Here is a 17,284-nt window from a genome sequence, read left to right as displayed (position 1 = left end):
TCTTACCCACGGTTAGCTGACCAGTCAGTTGTCCCTGTTCATTCCTAGCATTGACAGTCACATTTCTGTCTGACTGGAGGATCAATGGACTGTCCTAAAGGAAACAGCAGAGAGAAAGATGATTAAGAGAGTAGCAACTTGTATATTTCTTACATTTCAACATAACCATAAATACCAAAATAGCTTCATGGTTTCCATATGCACCTATTTTCTTTACTTTGTTTCTGTCCCTTGAGGGCTCTCACTTCTCTGGACACTGTTCAACCAACCAAACAATACTGTTTCCACTTGTATCAACTGTCACACTTTACTCTTACCTCCCTCTCCTCTGCCAGCACAACATACTTTGCATTTAATTTGCATAATCCATTCAAAATGCCATCCATTTGTGATTGTGTTTGCTTGGTTTGAATTGTATCTGTGTGTATGTCTGTGAAAAGGCAATTATTCTCAACCTAAATGTTGTAAATGCAACTGTGACCCTGACCTTTGCTTTCCTTTTAAAAGTCAGACTGAGCCACATGCTGCTGACTTTGGTTTACATTGAGTGGATATGTGTTGCAATGAATGCAAACTTGATGTCTGCCATTTTCATTAGCTTACAAAAACAATCTAACATCTCTTTCTCACTCTCTCCCTCTTACTTTCAGAACCACCCCTCCCATCTTTCTCAGTCTGCTGACTCTTCCCACTTATATACTTAACCAAGTTTCCCCTTCTCTCATTATATCTCTGCACTTGCATCAGTTTCTTTTTTTATTCTCTTTCTCTTCTCCGCCTCTCTCACTCTACCCTTTAAATTGCTTATTTGTTTTGGCTGCATGAAATGAATAGCTCACAGGTGACCCAATTTCTCTGTTGATTTCCCCAAATTAATATCTTGCTGCATTCCAGTCTGAATTCCAAATGAGCATTGTGTTAAAATTGGAAAGTCGTTGATCCGTTGAAATGGGGGGGAAAAAAAATCCTTTTTTCCCCTTTCCATCCTCTTCGAACCGAATCTCCCTCATTCACCCGCCCATTCTGAAGTATAAACATACATGAGACAACATGTGGCAAACAGCATTTGCGTCTGACTGCACAGGATGTGGGCACCTCAGATCCACACTTTGATAAACACATATTCTTGATGTGAACACATACAAACATTAACACCTGAAAGGGCACTTAGGAACAGCTCAAAGAACTCCAGCTTTTGTGCATGCATACACAGACACACATAATCTAGTCATACAGACGCAGGTAACAAATTTGCCAAACAACAAATGAGTGTTCCACTCATTTTATTGTGCAATGCATGTCTTTTCTGTTTCCTAACACATGTATGCTGGATTAATTATTTTCAACAGGGTGTATGATAGGCTTCCCTGTATTATCTTTCCACTCTGTTAAAAGTGAAGGGTGCTTTGAAAAGTATGACAGATGTAATGTGCTTTGAATCATTCCAGCTCAATGGGCGGTATGCATGAACATGCCTGATCTTGTTCTATTAAGGCAAAACTCTGTCATTTTGAAGTGCAACCATCGATGAGAGGTCTTATTTGATTAAGCATTTATATACAAATGCATGGATATAATGGGTCCAAATAATTACGGCACGTTAAACCGTTGCTGATGTCTATTTATATAATAACTGATAAAGCCAACCAATCTGAATGGTTATCTGGAATGTGAGAAAAATTAACGATACTGGCTTGTCCTTCTTGATGAGAAAATTGTCAGTTCTCTCAAAAGGACATTAGCAGTAATCAAAGATTGAAAATAAAGAGCTTTTTGTCACTTGGATTACTAATTCTATTAAAGTAAGATCTTGTATTCACTCATGTTGGCACACTATACCCCAATGATCTTAATATCTTAAGTTCTTTATTATCACTGTAAAAAATAAAGAGAAATTTATTATGATGCATTAGCCCATTCTGCTAGTTCAGAGCATGTTCCTACCATGTGAAGAATGGGCTATAGACACAATCATCAGATAATTAAAGGCCCTGGCAGCTGCATAATGAATACTTTACCTGGTGTTACTGTTTGCTTCCCTTAAAGTCACTATGAGAGTGCTGCAGAGGAAATTCAGTTTCAAGGATCATAGTTCATATTTAGTATGCATACTACTTAAGCTACCACTTGCACACAAAAACCTCACAGTGAGAAGGCCTAGGTTTGAATCCACCTTGGCCAGGGCCTTTCAGTGTGGAATTTGTATGTTCTCCCCGTGTCTGCGTGGGTTTTCTTCGGGTACTCCGATTTCCTCCCACAGTCCAAAGACCTACAGTTCATGGAGTTAGGTTAATTGGTGTTTCTAAATTGCCCATAGGTGTGAATGTGAGTGTGAATGGTCGACTGTCTCTCTGTGGTAGCCCTGCGACAGGCAGGCGACCTGTACAGCAGAGATCTTCAAATCCAGGCCTCGAGAACCCCTGTCCTGCAGGTTTTAGATGTGTCTCTGCTTCAACACACCTGAGCCAAATATAGAAGTCATTAGCAGGACTCTGGAGAACTTGACTGCATACTGAGAAGGTAATTCAGCCATTTGGTTCAGGTATGTTGGATCAGGAACACATCTAAAACTTGCAGGACACTGGGCCACGGATTTGAGGATCCCTGCTGTACAGGGTGTACCCTGCCTCTCGCCCTATGATAGCTGGGATAGGCTCCAGCCCCCCACGACCCTGAAAAGGATAAGCAGAAGAGAATGGATGGATAGTGTTCCTAGTGTTGACAAACACACTCATTTATCCTGAGATAAATTTTGTTCTTTTTAAAGTGTACAATTGAGCACAGAGGTACATAGACACACATGCATAAAGCTTGTGCATTTAAAAATAATTTTAATAAAGTTGGCAATTTTTACCAAAAAGTTTACCCCAGCCTCTATTGATAATGTGCTTAGAGCTTGTTCCTGTGCTGCCATGATTAGTGCCTCTGTTCTATCTTCCAGTCCAGATTTGCCCAGCCATTGGTAGGATTTTTCGACATCAGCCACTTCTTTTATCTGCCGGTGGTACATGCCATGCAGGGGCCTGTCCTTCCACGATGCTTCCTGTTCTTTCTCCTGTTCTTTCTTGGGTTTCTGCTGCCATGAGGTATTCACTAAGCATGTGATCATTTGTGGCCATCTTCCTGATGTATTCATGGATCTTTGTTGCTTCATCTAGGAGAGTGGTTATGAAACTAACTAGTCATCAGCCTCCTTTCTTCCACTTAGCATACAGTCTCAGGGTGCTGGATTTGGAGTGAAACCTTCCATGCATGGTAAGGAGCTTTCTTGTCTCCTCCTCTGGCCGGCTTATTATCCCAGCAAGGCATCTGACAACTGGCAGGGCGTAGCTGTTGATTGCCTGGATCTTGTTCTTCACATTCAGCTGACTCTTCAGGACTTACCTTACTCTCTGGAGGTACTTGGTGGTTGCAGCTTTCCTAGTGGCCTCTTCATGAGTCCCATTTGACTGTGGGACTTGAAGGTACTTGTAGCTGTCCTCAATGTCTGCAGTGATACCTTCTGGTAGTGCAATCCCCTCAATTCTGACTACCTTCCCACTCTTTGTTACCATCCAACTATGCTGAGAGAGCATATTTCTCCCATATTGGCTTCTCTTAATTGGCTCCCTCTTCAATCCAGAATTGAATTTAAAATTTGTCTCCTCACATACAAGGTTTTGAATAATCAGGCCCCATCTTATCTTAACCTGATAAAGCCGAACGTGTCTTCGGGGACACAGCGTGGGTCAAATTTCCCACTATTTGCGGACTTCTTGCAACAATTATCATAATAACCCTATATTGGCTGTGAAGCGCAGCTTTTCAGCTCTCAGAAACCATTGAAATTTTCTGATAGGACAAACGGTCATGTAAATACGGTAATTCAAAGTGCGTTTGATCAGACGTGTTAACCAGCTGTTCATGGCAGGTAAGGGCAGGTCACAGGTGCATCAGCGGCATTTGCCCAGTGTGATAGGGTTAAAGAACTCATAGTACTGTATCACCCCAGTAGAGCACTTTGCTCTCAGACTACTGGTGTACTTGTGGTCCCTAGGATAATTTAGCTTATAGTTAGGGCTGGATCAAGGTACCTTGAACCCTCCCTTACTTATGCTGCTATAAACCTAGGATGCTGAGGGGTTCCCATGATGCGCTGGAGTATTTCTTTTCACCTCTTTTTACTTTGTTTATACACCACTCCACATGTAATCATTATTTATTATTAATCTCTGGCTCTCTTCCACAGCATGTCTTTTGTCCTGTCTCTCCCTCAGCCCCAACCGGTGTGGCAGATGACTGCCCCACCCTGAGCCTGGTTCTGCAGGAGGTTTCTTCCTGTTAAAAGGAAGTTTTTCCTTCCCACTGTCACCAGTGCTTGCTCATAGGGGGTCATTTTGATTGTTGGGTTTTCTGTGTAATTATCGTAGGGTCTTTACCTTACAATATCAAGCATCTTGAGGCGACTGTTGTGATTTGGCGCTATATAAATAAAATTGAATTGAATTGAATTGAATCGAATCTGGCTGAGCGGGTTCAGGCCTATACAGAACAGCAGTGGGGGCAGAGCATCTCCTTGGTAAATCCCAGGCTTGATGGTGACTTGTGCAATTGGCTTGAAGTTGGCCTCTAATGTTGTTCTCCCCATTGTTCTTCCCATTGAACTCTTTATAAAGACTCTTAGGGTCCCGTTGATCTTGTATTGTATAGTTCTAAGCATTCCAGGACCCATGTGTGCAGCATCGAATTATAGGCTTTCTTGTAATCAATCCAGGTGGTGCACAGGTTGGTCAGTCTTGTCGCACAGTACTGAGTGACTGTTCTATCTACCAGCAGCTGGTGTTTTGCTCCCCTAGTACCAATTCCGTTCTGGGCCCCGCTCATGTATTGAGCTATCTGTCTGTTCATCTTAGCTGATATGACAGGAGTTTCCATGTTGTGCTGGGGCAGGTTATTGGCCAGTAGTTGGATGGGACCGGTCCCTTCTGGGGATTCTTGGGAATAAAGACCATCCGGCCTTCAGTCACCCATTCTGGGTGTGTCTTATCATTTAGCAGCTGGTTCATTTGTCCTGCCGGGCACTCTTGGAGTGCAGTTACCATCTTTATCCAGTAAGTGTGAATCATGTCAAGGTCTTGTGCTGTCCTGCTCTTCATATTTGAAACTCTATATCTGCCACTGTGATGGAGCGTGTTCTGTGAGGTTGCTGTGGTCTGCTCTTAGATGCACTAGCCACTGAACATTGTTGTTGTGTTGCTTCTCTCATATGCTCATCCAGTATTGCTCCCTCTCCAAACTTGGTGTGGGTGCTGTTCTCATATTGTTCCCTTGCCACTGAGAGTACACCTTGGATGGTTCAGTGGAGAACATCTGGTTTATTCTCCTGGCTTCTATCTCTCTGGTATACCTCTTTAAGCAGTTAGCCAAGGCTGTAAGGCTGTAAGGCTTGGCAGTTTCTAAGGCCTAATAATCACACCTTTCTGCAGTTCTGAGAGCCATAGCTATGCTGCCTTGATCTTGACCTTTTCTTTTCCATGAGAGTACTGCTCCTTGTGGCTGCTCATCTTATAGCCAAGCAATCTCAAGGATCACTGTTGCCATGGTATAGATCAGCTGGTTGGTTTCAGTGGCCTGGGAGCTTGAGGGTCCTGTGCAGTATCTTAGCTCTTCCTAGGACTGCCCTCTTCTGACCAGTGTTAATTTCGTTGACAAAATATTTTAATCATAGTTTTGTCAGCGACTCTTTTTCATGACGAAAACGAGACGATAACTAAATAAAAACTACCTAAAAGGATAAAAACGATAGCAAAATTAATTGACACTTTTGTCAACGAATGAAAACGAGGCGAAAATGCTTGGTGGGGACGACATCCAATCAGAACTTATTTAATTTGTGAAAGGCAGGGACAAGTTAGGAAACGCACAGTTACACAATTTGCTCTAAACCGAAAGGCCAAACCAGCCTGTGATTTGTCTTTACTTCCGATAGAAACAAGTTATGTAACAAGGTCAGCAGGGAGAAAGAGAAGAGCTGATGTATGGACACATTTGTCCCTTTGACATTGTGACAAACAAAATGATGTGTAACCATGTGGGGCAACTATCTCCTGTAAAAACACGACACATCTTAAACGACATCTGCAAACCAGTCACCCAGATCTCCATTGCAAAGGTCAGCATTTTAATGTCACGCAGGGTAAAGTGTTGTTCCCAGTTTAGCGTTTGTGTTTACAGAAAATCTCCACGCCGCGGTGGATTAGCCTTTCCTAATCTTAGTCCTGAACACTGCCCTGTACCTGTATGTGGCTCATACAGCGTGTCCTGCTGTAACACGCTCATATTATCTCAGTAAGGTGGTGTTAATGATCAGGTGTGTGGCAAGCAGGTGAAACGCTAATGTTAATATTATTAATAATATTCCATAACTTTTAATAAATGTTTCATTTTGTGTAAGTGTGTATAATGACTTATTCAAGGGAACTGAAGAAAAAGCATTTACATTAAATCGACTGTAGATTTAGTTGACTATATTCTTATGATAATTAATCGACTAAAACTAAAACTATTCAGGTGACTAAATTATGACTAAAACTAAATTACATTTTTGTCAAAAGACCATGACTAAAACTAAATAAAATTTGCTGTCAAAATGAACACCTGTTCTGGACAAAGGTCTTGGATGTCGTTCCTGTATCCACTATTGTACCTGGAATTGTATGCATTTTGTATATATATATACAATGCATACGCCAGTGTTAGTGCAAATGCAGACATATCTCAGATATGCTTTGCGTTGTCCGTTCATCATTGTCCCTCTTGTTTTGTTGTCAGTGTCTCACTCATAAATCTCTCCTCATAGTGTAAAATATGCACTGAGAAACAAATAAAGTCACACGCATCATGCTCTCTCTTGTGAGCTGACACAACATACACCATTGCACCATTAATTAAGTTAATAGTTAATTTTGCTTTGATTATGGATACAGGCACACGGCTGCCAGCCTGAGGTAGCCAATGTAATTAGTCAGGTAATAATAAGCTGTAGACGGGTGGCTCATCATCACAGCCTCCAGCTTCCAGTACAGATGGGTCCTAAAAACAGCTCTCAGCTCGCCTCATTCATTGGTATGTCACTGACTGTCTGACTATTCTGGTCTGGACACAAGGTTCAAAATGATTTTTATTTAGTTATCACTCTAGCTTTCAACTCTCCTGTCTGTCTCTTATGATCGGTCTCACAAGCTGTCTGACTTCATACATTAGCTGCCTCAATAGCAATATAGTCAAGCCTCATCCAAAATGCATGTGACTGATCTGTCTTTGCCATGAGCATAATAACAGCTTTTAGCTCTCCTGACTGTCTCTCTGATTGCTTGACTCACTAACAGAATGTCTCTTTAAATGGCTATGGATGTATGCTGAACAGGAGATAGTTCTAGTGGTCAGGGTAATAAAAAGCTTTAATCTCTCCTGTCTCTCCAACTATCCAAAGTGATTACCTCTTCCACGACTCTACCTGTACAATAACCACTCAAATTCAAACCTTTAGGAATCAGTGATGTTACTGTTTGAATGTGGGACAACATATGAGGAAAACCATTTGTAGAAAATTAACATCTCAATATAAGTGTCTCTTTATTGATATGTGAGGAACTTTCTCATTAGAAAAGTCATCTAAAGCTTTGCTGTTGAAGGAGTTAAGAATATAAAATTGTTTTAATTTATCAGTTAAGTCAATTATATAGTAAACCATTCAGGGCTAAACATAATACCAAACACTGTATGATAAAATGCCTGTGGGGTTCCCCAATTCCTCTTTCAAATTTAATTCAGCTATCTAGCATAGCATATTAAATAATGTGCTTGGTGGTGTGAAGTGCTAATGTGCTGTTTTCTGTTCCCACAACCATATAACAAGTGACAATAAACCAGCAGTGCCTTTGAATATACTCTGGGAATTCGGATTGAATATGTTGAAGGTTTTAATGTCCATTCATGAGTCTTGTCATCTGTTTAGCATGTCATCAGTGTTTTGTACAAGACTTTTGTTTAAAGGTTTGAGATCAGCTTAATTTAGTTAAATCTCAATATGAGCATGAGATTGAGCCAGCAAATTCAGCCAGGAAATGCCTTCTAAATTTGGTGACGTGCCTTATCACTCAGGTGCGATGAGCTAGCTGAGGAAATTTGTCAGTTCATAGAAAGTAAGAAAGAAATGGAATAAGAGATGAACTAAATAGCTTGTTTTTTTTCTTGTATCTGGACGTTTTGCTGATATCACATCACAGTTTTTATCTGAAAAATTTGCAATTTTTTATCAGCTTGAAATATTCTCATTTTCCCTGATATTTTTGAAGTAAATTATAAGTTTATATTTTATTTAATGTGTTGAGGGAAACGCTGCTTATCATGGCCATTCAAATTCATATTGCTGATGAAAATATTTTCAGTTTTAGACTGTTCAATAAAGGTTTCCTGTTTGGCCTGCGACTGTGTTTTTAATTTTGGCCTATTCTGTGAGTTTGACACCCCTGATCTAGGAGGTCACAAAAGACCACAGAACACATCTAAAGAACTTCAGGCCTCACTTATGGTCAGTGTTCATAGTCCAACAATAAGAAAGAGACTGGGAAAACCCTCTGCTGACCAAAAAGAACACAAAGACTCGTCTCCCATTTGCCAAATAACATCTCGATGATCCCCAGACTCTGATTCTGTGGACTGATGAGACAAAGTTGGAGTTTTTGGAAGTTTGAGTCCCATTATATTGGCATAAACTAACAGAGGGTGGGCTTCATGAACACTGACAAAATGGCAGAAGGTGGGGAACAAGAGGTATACTAGGTACAGAGGGACAAGAGGTGTACATAGGGACCTCCCAGCTCCAGGGTTGCACAGTGGATAAATCTTACAAAGAGCAAAGAGAGAACAAAGAAGTGTGGGAGAAAGATAGAGATGGGAGGCAGGGTAGACTAAACACCAGAGCAGTCTGTTTTAGAGATAGACACACCAAATAGATCTATAACCCAAGTCGCTGCGTCAGCCCCCTGCTTTCGCTGCTTCTTCATGATAATGTATGGTGCTTAAACGACCAGTCAACAAAGTCACACTTCAAAGAAAATAAAATGCCAGTTGAGAAAGAAATACTTTAGAAGACTTAAGTTTGACGTGCTACTTTTACAATACTGCCTTACAACTGGAGCTCATAATGTGCACTTCAGGTTGTCCTGGAAAATAATATTTAAGGAATATATGCAAAACATGCATAGACTTTTATAATGTGAATCTAGCAACGTACTCAGTTTGTGATTTGTGCATGGTAGTAGCTTCTATTTGACTTGAATGATTTCTGAATGTTTCTAACCATATGATACTCATAGCCTCTGGAGTTGCTGCTTATAGTTTCCTTTTTTTTGTTTCAAACTGTTCTAAAACTTTGATGTGGTATTAAATCCATCTGATGGATTCATACATAATCATTCAGAAAATCAATTTAAGATATTATTAATATAATAGTCTTAAGCCAACAATATGATAATACTGTTAGTGCTGCTGGAGGGATTGCCATGATAATAATCAAAAAGTAATTTAAAGAACGAAAAGACTCAATCTTCTTTATTGCAAAATCTTAAGTATACAAACTATGCAAATATTATACTAATTAACAAATCATCTAGTATACCCCAACACGCACGAAAAGAAAGAAAGAAAGAAGAAAGAAGAAAGAAAGAAAGAAAAGAAGAAAAAAAAAAAGAAAGAAAAAGAAAGAAAGAAAGAAAAAAAAAAAGAAAGAAAAAGAAAGAAAGAGAAAGAAGAAAGACAAATAGAAAGAAAGAAAGAAAGAAAGAAAAACGTTTACTACTTATTTCTGGCTCACCATAATAATACATATCTGACTGGTATTATTTACAGTAGTGTTATATTATCTACATACACAGATTTATTTATTATTTATCATTTTATTTTTATTTTTTTAGTCTCCACATTGGTCTGTACAATACATGTACTCACAATCAAAGTCATTATTCGCTCATGAACCTTTATTAAGTATACCATTTGTGTTCAAACATTAATAAGCTTTAAGAACTGAATTCAGAAATCTCATTTAGAGACACAGACAGAACAGCCATATCAGCACTGACAAATGTCTTTGGTTACATCGTGGCCATATAAGTAAATTCTCCCTCAAGTCCTGTGTCCTGTGGAACGGTTGAGGACAGGGAAAGAGAAAAGATAAGTGGAGAGGATGGAGGCGGAGAGGAGAACAGAGCAGATAAAGTTGCGGTGCTTCGTTTGCCACAAAATATTCCCCTGTGATTCAAATACTTCAGGTGAAACAGAAATAAGTTAACTGTACAAGTTTTTGTTTGTAAAAGTATGCAAGCCATGATGGTGACAGTCCTTTGAGTCAATATGTGCATGAAGTGTACGGGTATGGGTCCATGACAATATATTTTATATTGTTTACAAGAATGTCTCTAATGTATGTGTTCTTGTTGATGTGTTTATGTGTATTCATGCCTACCTACACAGGCATGTGTTGGTGCTAATAGATTATTGATTAGGGTCAGTTTCTGAGACCTTCAGTGGTAGACACGGTAACACACTTACACACAGACTTGTAGTCTCTGAATAATTTTACTAAAAACAATATAATATGGCTACTCCTGGATTTATTTATTTATATAGTTTCTACCCCACTCATCACTCAACGGGGCTTGTGCTTTGATAGTTTCTAATGCCTAGTTTTAAGTTTCGTTCTGCAGTCATGGATTCTACACAGCAATCTTACAAATGAAACTGTATTAAAAAAATAATTGAAGATTTCATACCAATCATTATATCTATTTCATTGCTCTGGTATCCCTCTTTCCTCTTGTGGTTTCCTTGCTGTCCCTGTTCAACTCAATTCTCCAAGGGATCATAACAGATCCTTTTTCATTTGTGCTGAATCCACAAGTATGTGGGTTCTGCTATGTGTGCGTGTGTGCGTGTGTGCGTGTGTGCGTGCGCATGTGCATGTCCATGTGTGTGTGTGTGTGCGTGCGCGTGCGAGAGAGAGCAGGAGAGAGTCCATTTTTTTCTTTAATGGCCACACAGAAGTTTCTCTTTAACCCTGTCACCCCTGCAAAGTCAGAACAATCCATTCCATCAAAACAGGGCAGATCAGATAGCTCTCATAACTACCAGAAATAAATAATACTTATATTTCTGATCTATGACTAGCCTACAGGCTGCAGTTTCAGTGCTAATCTATATCAGTTATCTTTGCTAGTTTATCCTTTCCCTCAAGGTTATCCAATTTAAGCTTTAATGTGCATTACAGAAGTAGTAAATTAAACCTAACTAAACCTCAAATAGAAGTAAGCAATACCACTAACACTGACTGTAGCTGGGCATTTTTGTTTTTCCAGTTATTGATGTAAGCATTCAGAGCATGCAATTTACAGAGGCATGTGTTCCAAAGTGACTTGTTAGTTAAATGTCTTTCACTTTAACCTCACTACTTACTTTTATCCAGCTCAACCCCACTATCCTATAGTAATAACCACTGAATAATGTATGCTGGGCCTTTCGCACTTACCCTAGAGAAGCAGTGTTGGAAGGATATGGCTTCTTCAAATTTAATACTCTGATTCACTGGGGGCTTGAGGCTGGTGGGAATTTTCATGTTCCTATTTTCTATAAAGACCCAAGCTTGTTAAATAGTACAAGAAAAATGCTGTCCAATTATTTGTCTGCTTAGAAATGCTTTGAAGAAGGAATCGGGCAGAATTTGTGAGATTTTTCAGAACTTTTTTTCAATGGACCAAAGTTTTAGAGTGTTTGTCTTATAGGATTTGTATAATTTATTCTGTGCCAAAAACCAATTAAGTGTAACAATTAGCTCTTTGGCTGCAAAATGATAAATCGCTAAGCTTGTTTAGCCGTGCAAATTCCATGCAATTTTATCACTCTTTGCATGAAGACAATCAAGGGAGGAAAATAATTGTTTTTTTCAAACACCATCTCTAACATCCTTTACTGGGGCAACCTTTGTGCTTGTATTTCGTTTCCAAACTGAGGTTTTAATCAGAGCTCCTCTGGGCTTTTTAGCTCATTTTCTAGCAATTCAGTATATCTTGCAGTTGTTAGTGTCTCATTGCTGTGACAGGGATTTCCTGATGTTGGCCTCTCTGGAGAGCTCTCAGCCATGTGATGAAATCCCCAGTCGAGTAGCTGCCTTCATAATTACTGGGAATGGTTTACAAGGATGGGACATAAGAGAGATGAAGTGGATTCTCTTGATGGCAAAACATTGCATAAAATGGGACATGGGAATGGTTTACAGAGATGAGAGGAGTGTGAGAGCAACAAGTAGGAATTTAAGAATTGAGGAGATATAAGATGATGACGACAAAAAGGACAGAATGTGATTCCAACCCGTGGAACTAATAAGCCTGTTGAAAATCATTCATTTCAGTAACATGCAGTGAGCATGATGTGTCATTATGTGATACCATGAAAAGGTATCACATAATGAAAAGGCATCAATTCCTGCCTGCCATCCAGGTACCAGAGTAATGCAAGAGTGACTTGGACTTCATTTGCCCTTGATGATGGGCAGTATTTTGCATTAGTATTGGGGATCCTGTAAAACAAATGAAAAAACATTTTTATCCTAAAGGGAGTGGTCTCCTTGAGAATTGCAATGCCTTGATCCATAAGGCACGAGGAGTCACTAAATGGTTTGATGAGTATAAAATGATTCTGGATTGAAAACAGATTACTGATTATTTTAATATGCTCCAAAAATTAAACAAAGGATATAGCTTTGCTAAGCTCAAGAATATACAGTACATAAATAGCAGTATAGTATTAGTATTGACTGATGACTGACTCAGATCAAAGTTCAGCAAAATTCCATGCAGTTTTAATAACCCGTTACATGAAGACAATCTTCTTGTAAAATTTACTGTTGAAACCTTTCATATTTGACCTGTGGAGGCTATAATTACCTCCGCCAAGGAGGTTATGTTTTCGGTCGCGCTGGTTTGTTTCTCTGTTAATCAGCAGGATTACTCCAAAAGTTATGAACGGATTTCGATGAAATTTTGTGAAGTGGTTGGAAATGACAAGAGGAAGAAGTGATTACATTTTGGCGGTGATCCAGATCACGATCTGGATCCAGGAATTTTTTTAAGGATTCTTCACTATTGCAGGATAGGGGGATTTTAATAATTTAGCTTCTAACTCCGAAACACAAGGCACAAAAGCCTGAAAAAAAATTAGAGTGTAACATAGTCACATGTTCTATCAAACAACATAGTGAGGCGACGATCATTTTTTTATCGTTTACTGCTCAGATGATCCTAGCGTCTGGGAAAGATGCAAGATTATTTCACAACATTTAGATACATGTATTACAGCGTCAGTGACCCTATGGCCTTGGTGGAGGTTTGCGCTCTCTGAGTGCTTCTAGTTATTTTATTTTTTTTTAACAAATTGCATTTGGGGTAGGAAATACACTATGGGTTACTTTCCAGCATATCATATCTACAATTTTCAAAGGCAAACTTTTTTGTCCTTTTTCTCTTCTTTTTACTTTTCACCAATCTCTTAACTGTCCTCTCTTCAGTTAGCTTTTAAAAAGTTGTTTTGCAAACTGACAACCCTCGGCTTATTTACTTCTTTGATATATACTTCTTTGATCTGTATGTAATGTTTAGCCCTTAATTTTAATTCCCTTTGTTGTGTTATGTTGTTGCTTGTCTTTCCTTTCTTCACACCATGACTGTGCATTTACTACTCTTTCACATCTAAACAGAGCATTAATGAATAATGAAGTGAACAACTTTCAGTCATCCATATACAATTTCTGATGCTGGATCACATATAAACAAACAGACAGACAGACAGATCATCCCTCTTAGTAAATGATCTATTAATTGATCAACATATTGATTTATTCTGCCTCACAGAGACCAGGATGCAGGAGGATGATTGTGTTAGTTTAAATGAATAAACACCCCTAAGTCATAATAATTGTCAGAATCCTCAAAGCACAGGCTAAAGAGGAGGAGTAGCAGCAATCTTCCACTCCAGCTTATTGATTAACCAAAGACCCAGACACAGTTTTAATTAATTTGCAAGCCTGACTCTTAGCCCTGCCTTTATTGTTATCCATCATCCACCTGGCCTTTACTTTACTAATTTCTCAGACTTTTTATCTGATTTAGTGCACAATTCAGATAAAATAATTATAGTGGGTGATTTTAATATCCATAAAAACAGACAGAATTTCTAGCCGTAGCCAGGTGGCGGAAGGCTTCTTCCTTGGTGGCCTCAGAGTCTCATCTCTGCTCTTTGCAGATGATGCGGTCCTGTTGGCTTCATCAGGGGGTGCCTCCAGCTTGCAGGGGAACGATTCGCAGCCAAGTGTGAAGCGGCCGGCATGAGAATCAGCACCTCTAAGTCTGAGGCCATGGTCCTCAGCCGGAAAAGGGTGGAGTGCCCTCTCCATCTCAGGAACGAGTTCTTGCCCCAGGTGGAGGAGTTCAAGTATCTCGGGGTCTTGTTCAAGAGTGATGGAAGAAGGGAGCGGGAGATCGACAGATGGATCGGGGCTGCTTCTGCAGTGATGCGGATGCTGCACCGGTCTGTCATGGTGAAGAGGGAGCTTAGTGTAAAAGCGAAGCTCTCGATTTACCGGTCGATCTACGTTCCTGCCCTCACCTATGGTCACGAGCTTTGGGTAGTGACCGAAAGAATAAGATCATGAATACAAGCGGCAGAAATGAGTTTCCTTCGAAGGGTGGCTGGCCTCTCCCTTAGAGATAAGGTGAGGAGTGCGGCCATCCGGGAGGGGATCAGAGTAGAGCCGCTGCTCCTCCACATCGAAAGAAGCCAGTTGAGGTGGCTAAGGCATCTGATTAGGATGCCTCCTGGCCGCCTCTTGGGTGAGGTGTTTCGGGCATGTCCCACCGGTAGGAGGCTCCGTGGTAGACCCAGGACACGCTGGAGAGATTATATCTCTCGGCTGGACTGGGAACGCCTTGGGGTCCCTCTGGATGAGCTGGAGGTGGTGGGGGAGAGGGAAGCCTGGGCTTCTCTGCTTAGGCTCCTGCCCCGCGACCCGGCCCCGGATAAGCGGAAGAGAATGGATGGATGGATTTTAATATCCATGTAGATGCTGAAAATGAACCTCAACACTGCATTTATTTTATTAGATGACAATTGGCTTCTTTCAAAATGCAAATGAGCCTACCCACCACATTAACCACACTTTGGATCTTGTTCTGACATATGGCATAGAAACTGAACATTTAACAGTATTCCCTGAAAACCCTCTTTTGTCTGATCGTTGCTTAACAACATTTAAATTTACAATAATGGATCACACAGCAGTGGGAAATAAATTTCATTACAGTAGAAGTCTAGAAGTTTAAGGACATATTTTCTCCATTATTATCTCCTTCAATGCCATGTGCCAACACAATGCAGAGCAGCTACCTAAACTCTACCCACACATTATCTCATCAGTAGCTTTACATCCTTGCTGCATACAACTTTACAACACAGCTTAAAGCAGATAACCCATAAGCTGGAGAGGAAATGCAGTCTCACTAATTTAGAAGATCTTAGAAGAGTTTGTTGCTCTTTTAAAAAAAAATCCTCCGTAAAGCTAGGACATCTTACTATTTAACATTGACTGAAGACAATAAGAACAACCACAGCACTGTAGCCAAACTGACAAAGAATTAGAACTCTGTTGAGACGAGTATTCTTTTTTTTTTTAAAGGGGGATAAAATAGAAAAAAAAAGATAAGAGGACAGAGCACAAGTAGAAAATGTCAATGGTTCACCAACTGCTGCACCTGTAAACAAAAGAAGAAAAAACATTCAAAAAACAAACAGTACCTGGAAAAAAAAATTACATGTGAAAAAACATGGATTCACAAACCAACAGTCTTGCTGTGTTTTGGTGTGTTTGTTTGTGTGAGTGAGTAAGAGAGTGTGAATGTCTCTGTCACAAAATGTACTTAATGAGTGTGGAAAGCCACAACAACGCCTTCGAGAAGCCAGAGGCAGATAGAGAAAGACCCAGGAGACCCGGGCCGCCCACAGCCTCCCAAGAGCAGTGAAGACCCATGGCCACACATTGCAATGACAACCATATGCCCACCCCAGCAGAAGGGAGAGGGAGGCCCAGACAGAGCTCCCCCCAGCCAAGGGGCAAGAGCCCCAGAGAATGACCCTACATCCAGCAGAGGGCCCTCCCCATGCTGAAGACACCCAAGGATTGGGAAGGAAGAATAGAGCCTGCTACCTGGCTAAGTAGGCACCCCAATTTCCAACACCCCAGCACAGGGCAGGGAGAAGTGGATCTGGGACCTGCAGCAACAACACCCCAGTGCACCACCGCTCCTAAAGTCAGCACCACCACCCTAACCACAAAGGGTAGCCTGCTCAACACCAGACACCCATTCACTTGACAACAGACTCAAACAAGAGACAAGACAAACTGGCCTGAGTCAGAAACATGGCGCCTCCCCCCCAGCACACCCTAACTACCCCATATTGGCATGATGGTTGGTCCCTCACCTGAATGCCCTACCCCCTCTATCCTGCAGGCACTTCAGAATCCCTGAAGTGCAGACTGGACATCCCGATGCGGGCCAGCCAACCCACCCCACCCGGTGGAGCGCACAGGATGGCACAGACCACTCTTGCACAGGGAGGGACCCAACCAGGAAACGGGCGACCCCACTGCCGCAGACCCCACAACCCGAGCCCCGCAGAGGAGGCCAGCTACCCAGCCAAGGGCCAGGGCCCGCCAACCTAAGCACCCCAGGCCCCACACCCCAAAACTACAAGGCAGCACCCACCCAAGCCCACCAACAACAACAACCAGGGCAAGCACACAGACACCACAAGAAGGCAGCCACAGGTGTCCAGTCCCAGGAAGCCATCAGACACATGCAGGACTGATTTGCACTATAAAATTAGAAAATTAAATTTAAATATAGTGATGCTGAAAAACTAGTCCATGCATTTATTACTTCTAGGCTGGACTATCGTAATTCATTATTATCAGGTTGTCCTAAAAGCTCCCTGAAAAGCCTTCAGTTGATCCAGAATGCTGCAGCTAGAGTACTGACAGGGACTAGAAAGAGAGAGCATGTTTCTCCCATATTGGCCTCTCTTCATTGGCTCCCTATTAAATCCAGAATTTAATTTAAAATCCTTATTTTCACATATAAGGTCTCGGATAATCAGGCTCCATCTTATCTTAAAGACCTTATAGTACCATATCACCCCAATA

The 17,284-nt window shown here is 40.9% G+C and overlaps 1 protein-coding gene across 3 annotated transcripts in view; it reads right to left on the bottom strand.

Moving 5' to 3' along the window:
- sgcz (sarcoglycan zeta) overlaps nt 1-17,284 on the bottom strand; it is a 180,922-nt gene that overhangs the window by 87,690 nt on the left and 75,948 nt on the right. For all 3 annotated transcript variants that reach the window (XM_030738415.1, XM_030738431.1, XM_030738422.1), the window contains one exon: nt 7-94. In XM_030738415.1, the coding sequence (XP_030594275.1) occupies nt 7-94 (88 nt within the window). The remainder of the gene's footprint in view (nt 1-6; nt 95-17,284) is intronic.

The sequence above is a fragment of the Archocentrus centrarchus genome, chromosome 1, assembly GCF_007364275.1.
Source record: "Archocentrus centrarchus isolate MPI-CPG fArcCen1 chromosome 1, fArcCen1, whole genome shotgun sequence".
Lineage (NCBI taxonomy): Eukaryota > Metazoa > Chordata > Actinopteri > Cichliformes > Cichlidae > Archocentrus > Archocentrus centrarchus.
Note: the sequence above shows the minus strand (reverse complement) of the source record. Positions and strands in the feature narration are given on the sequence as shown.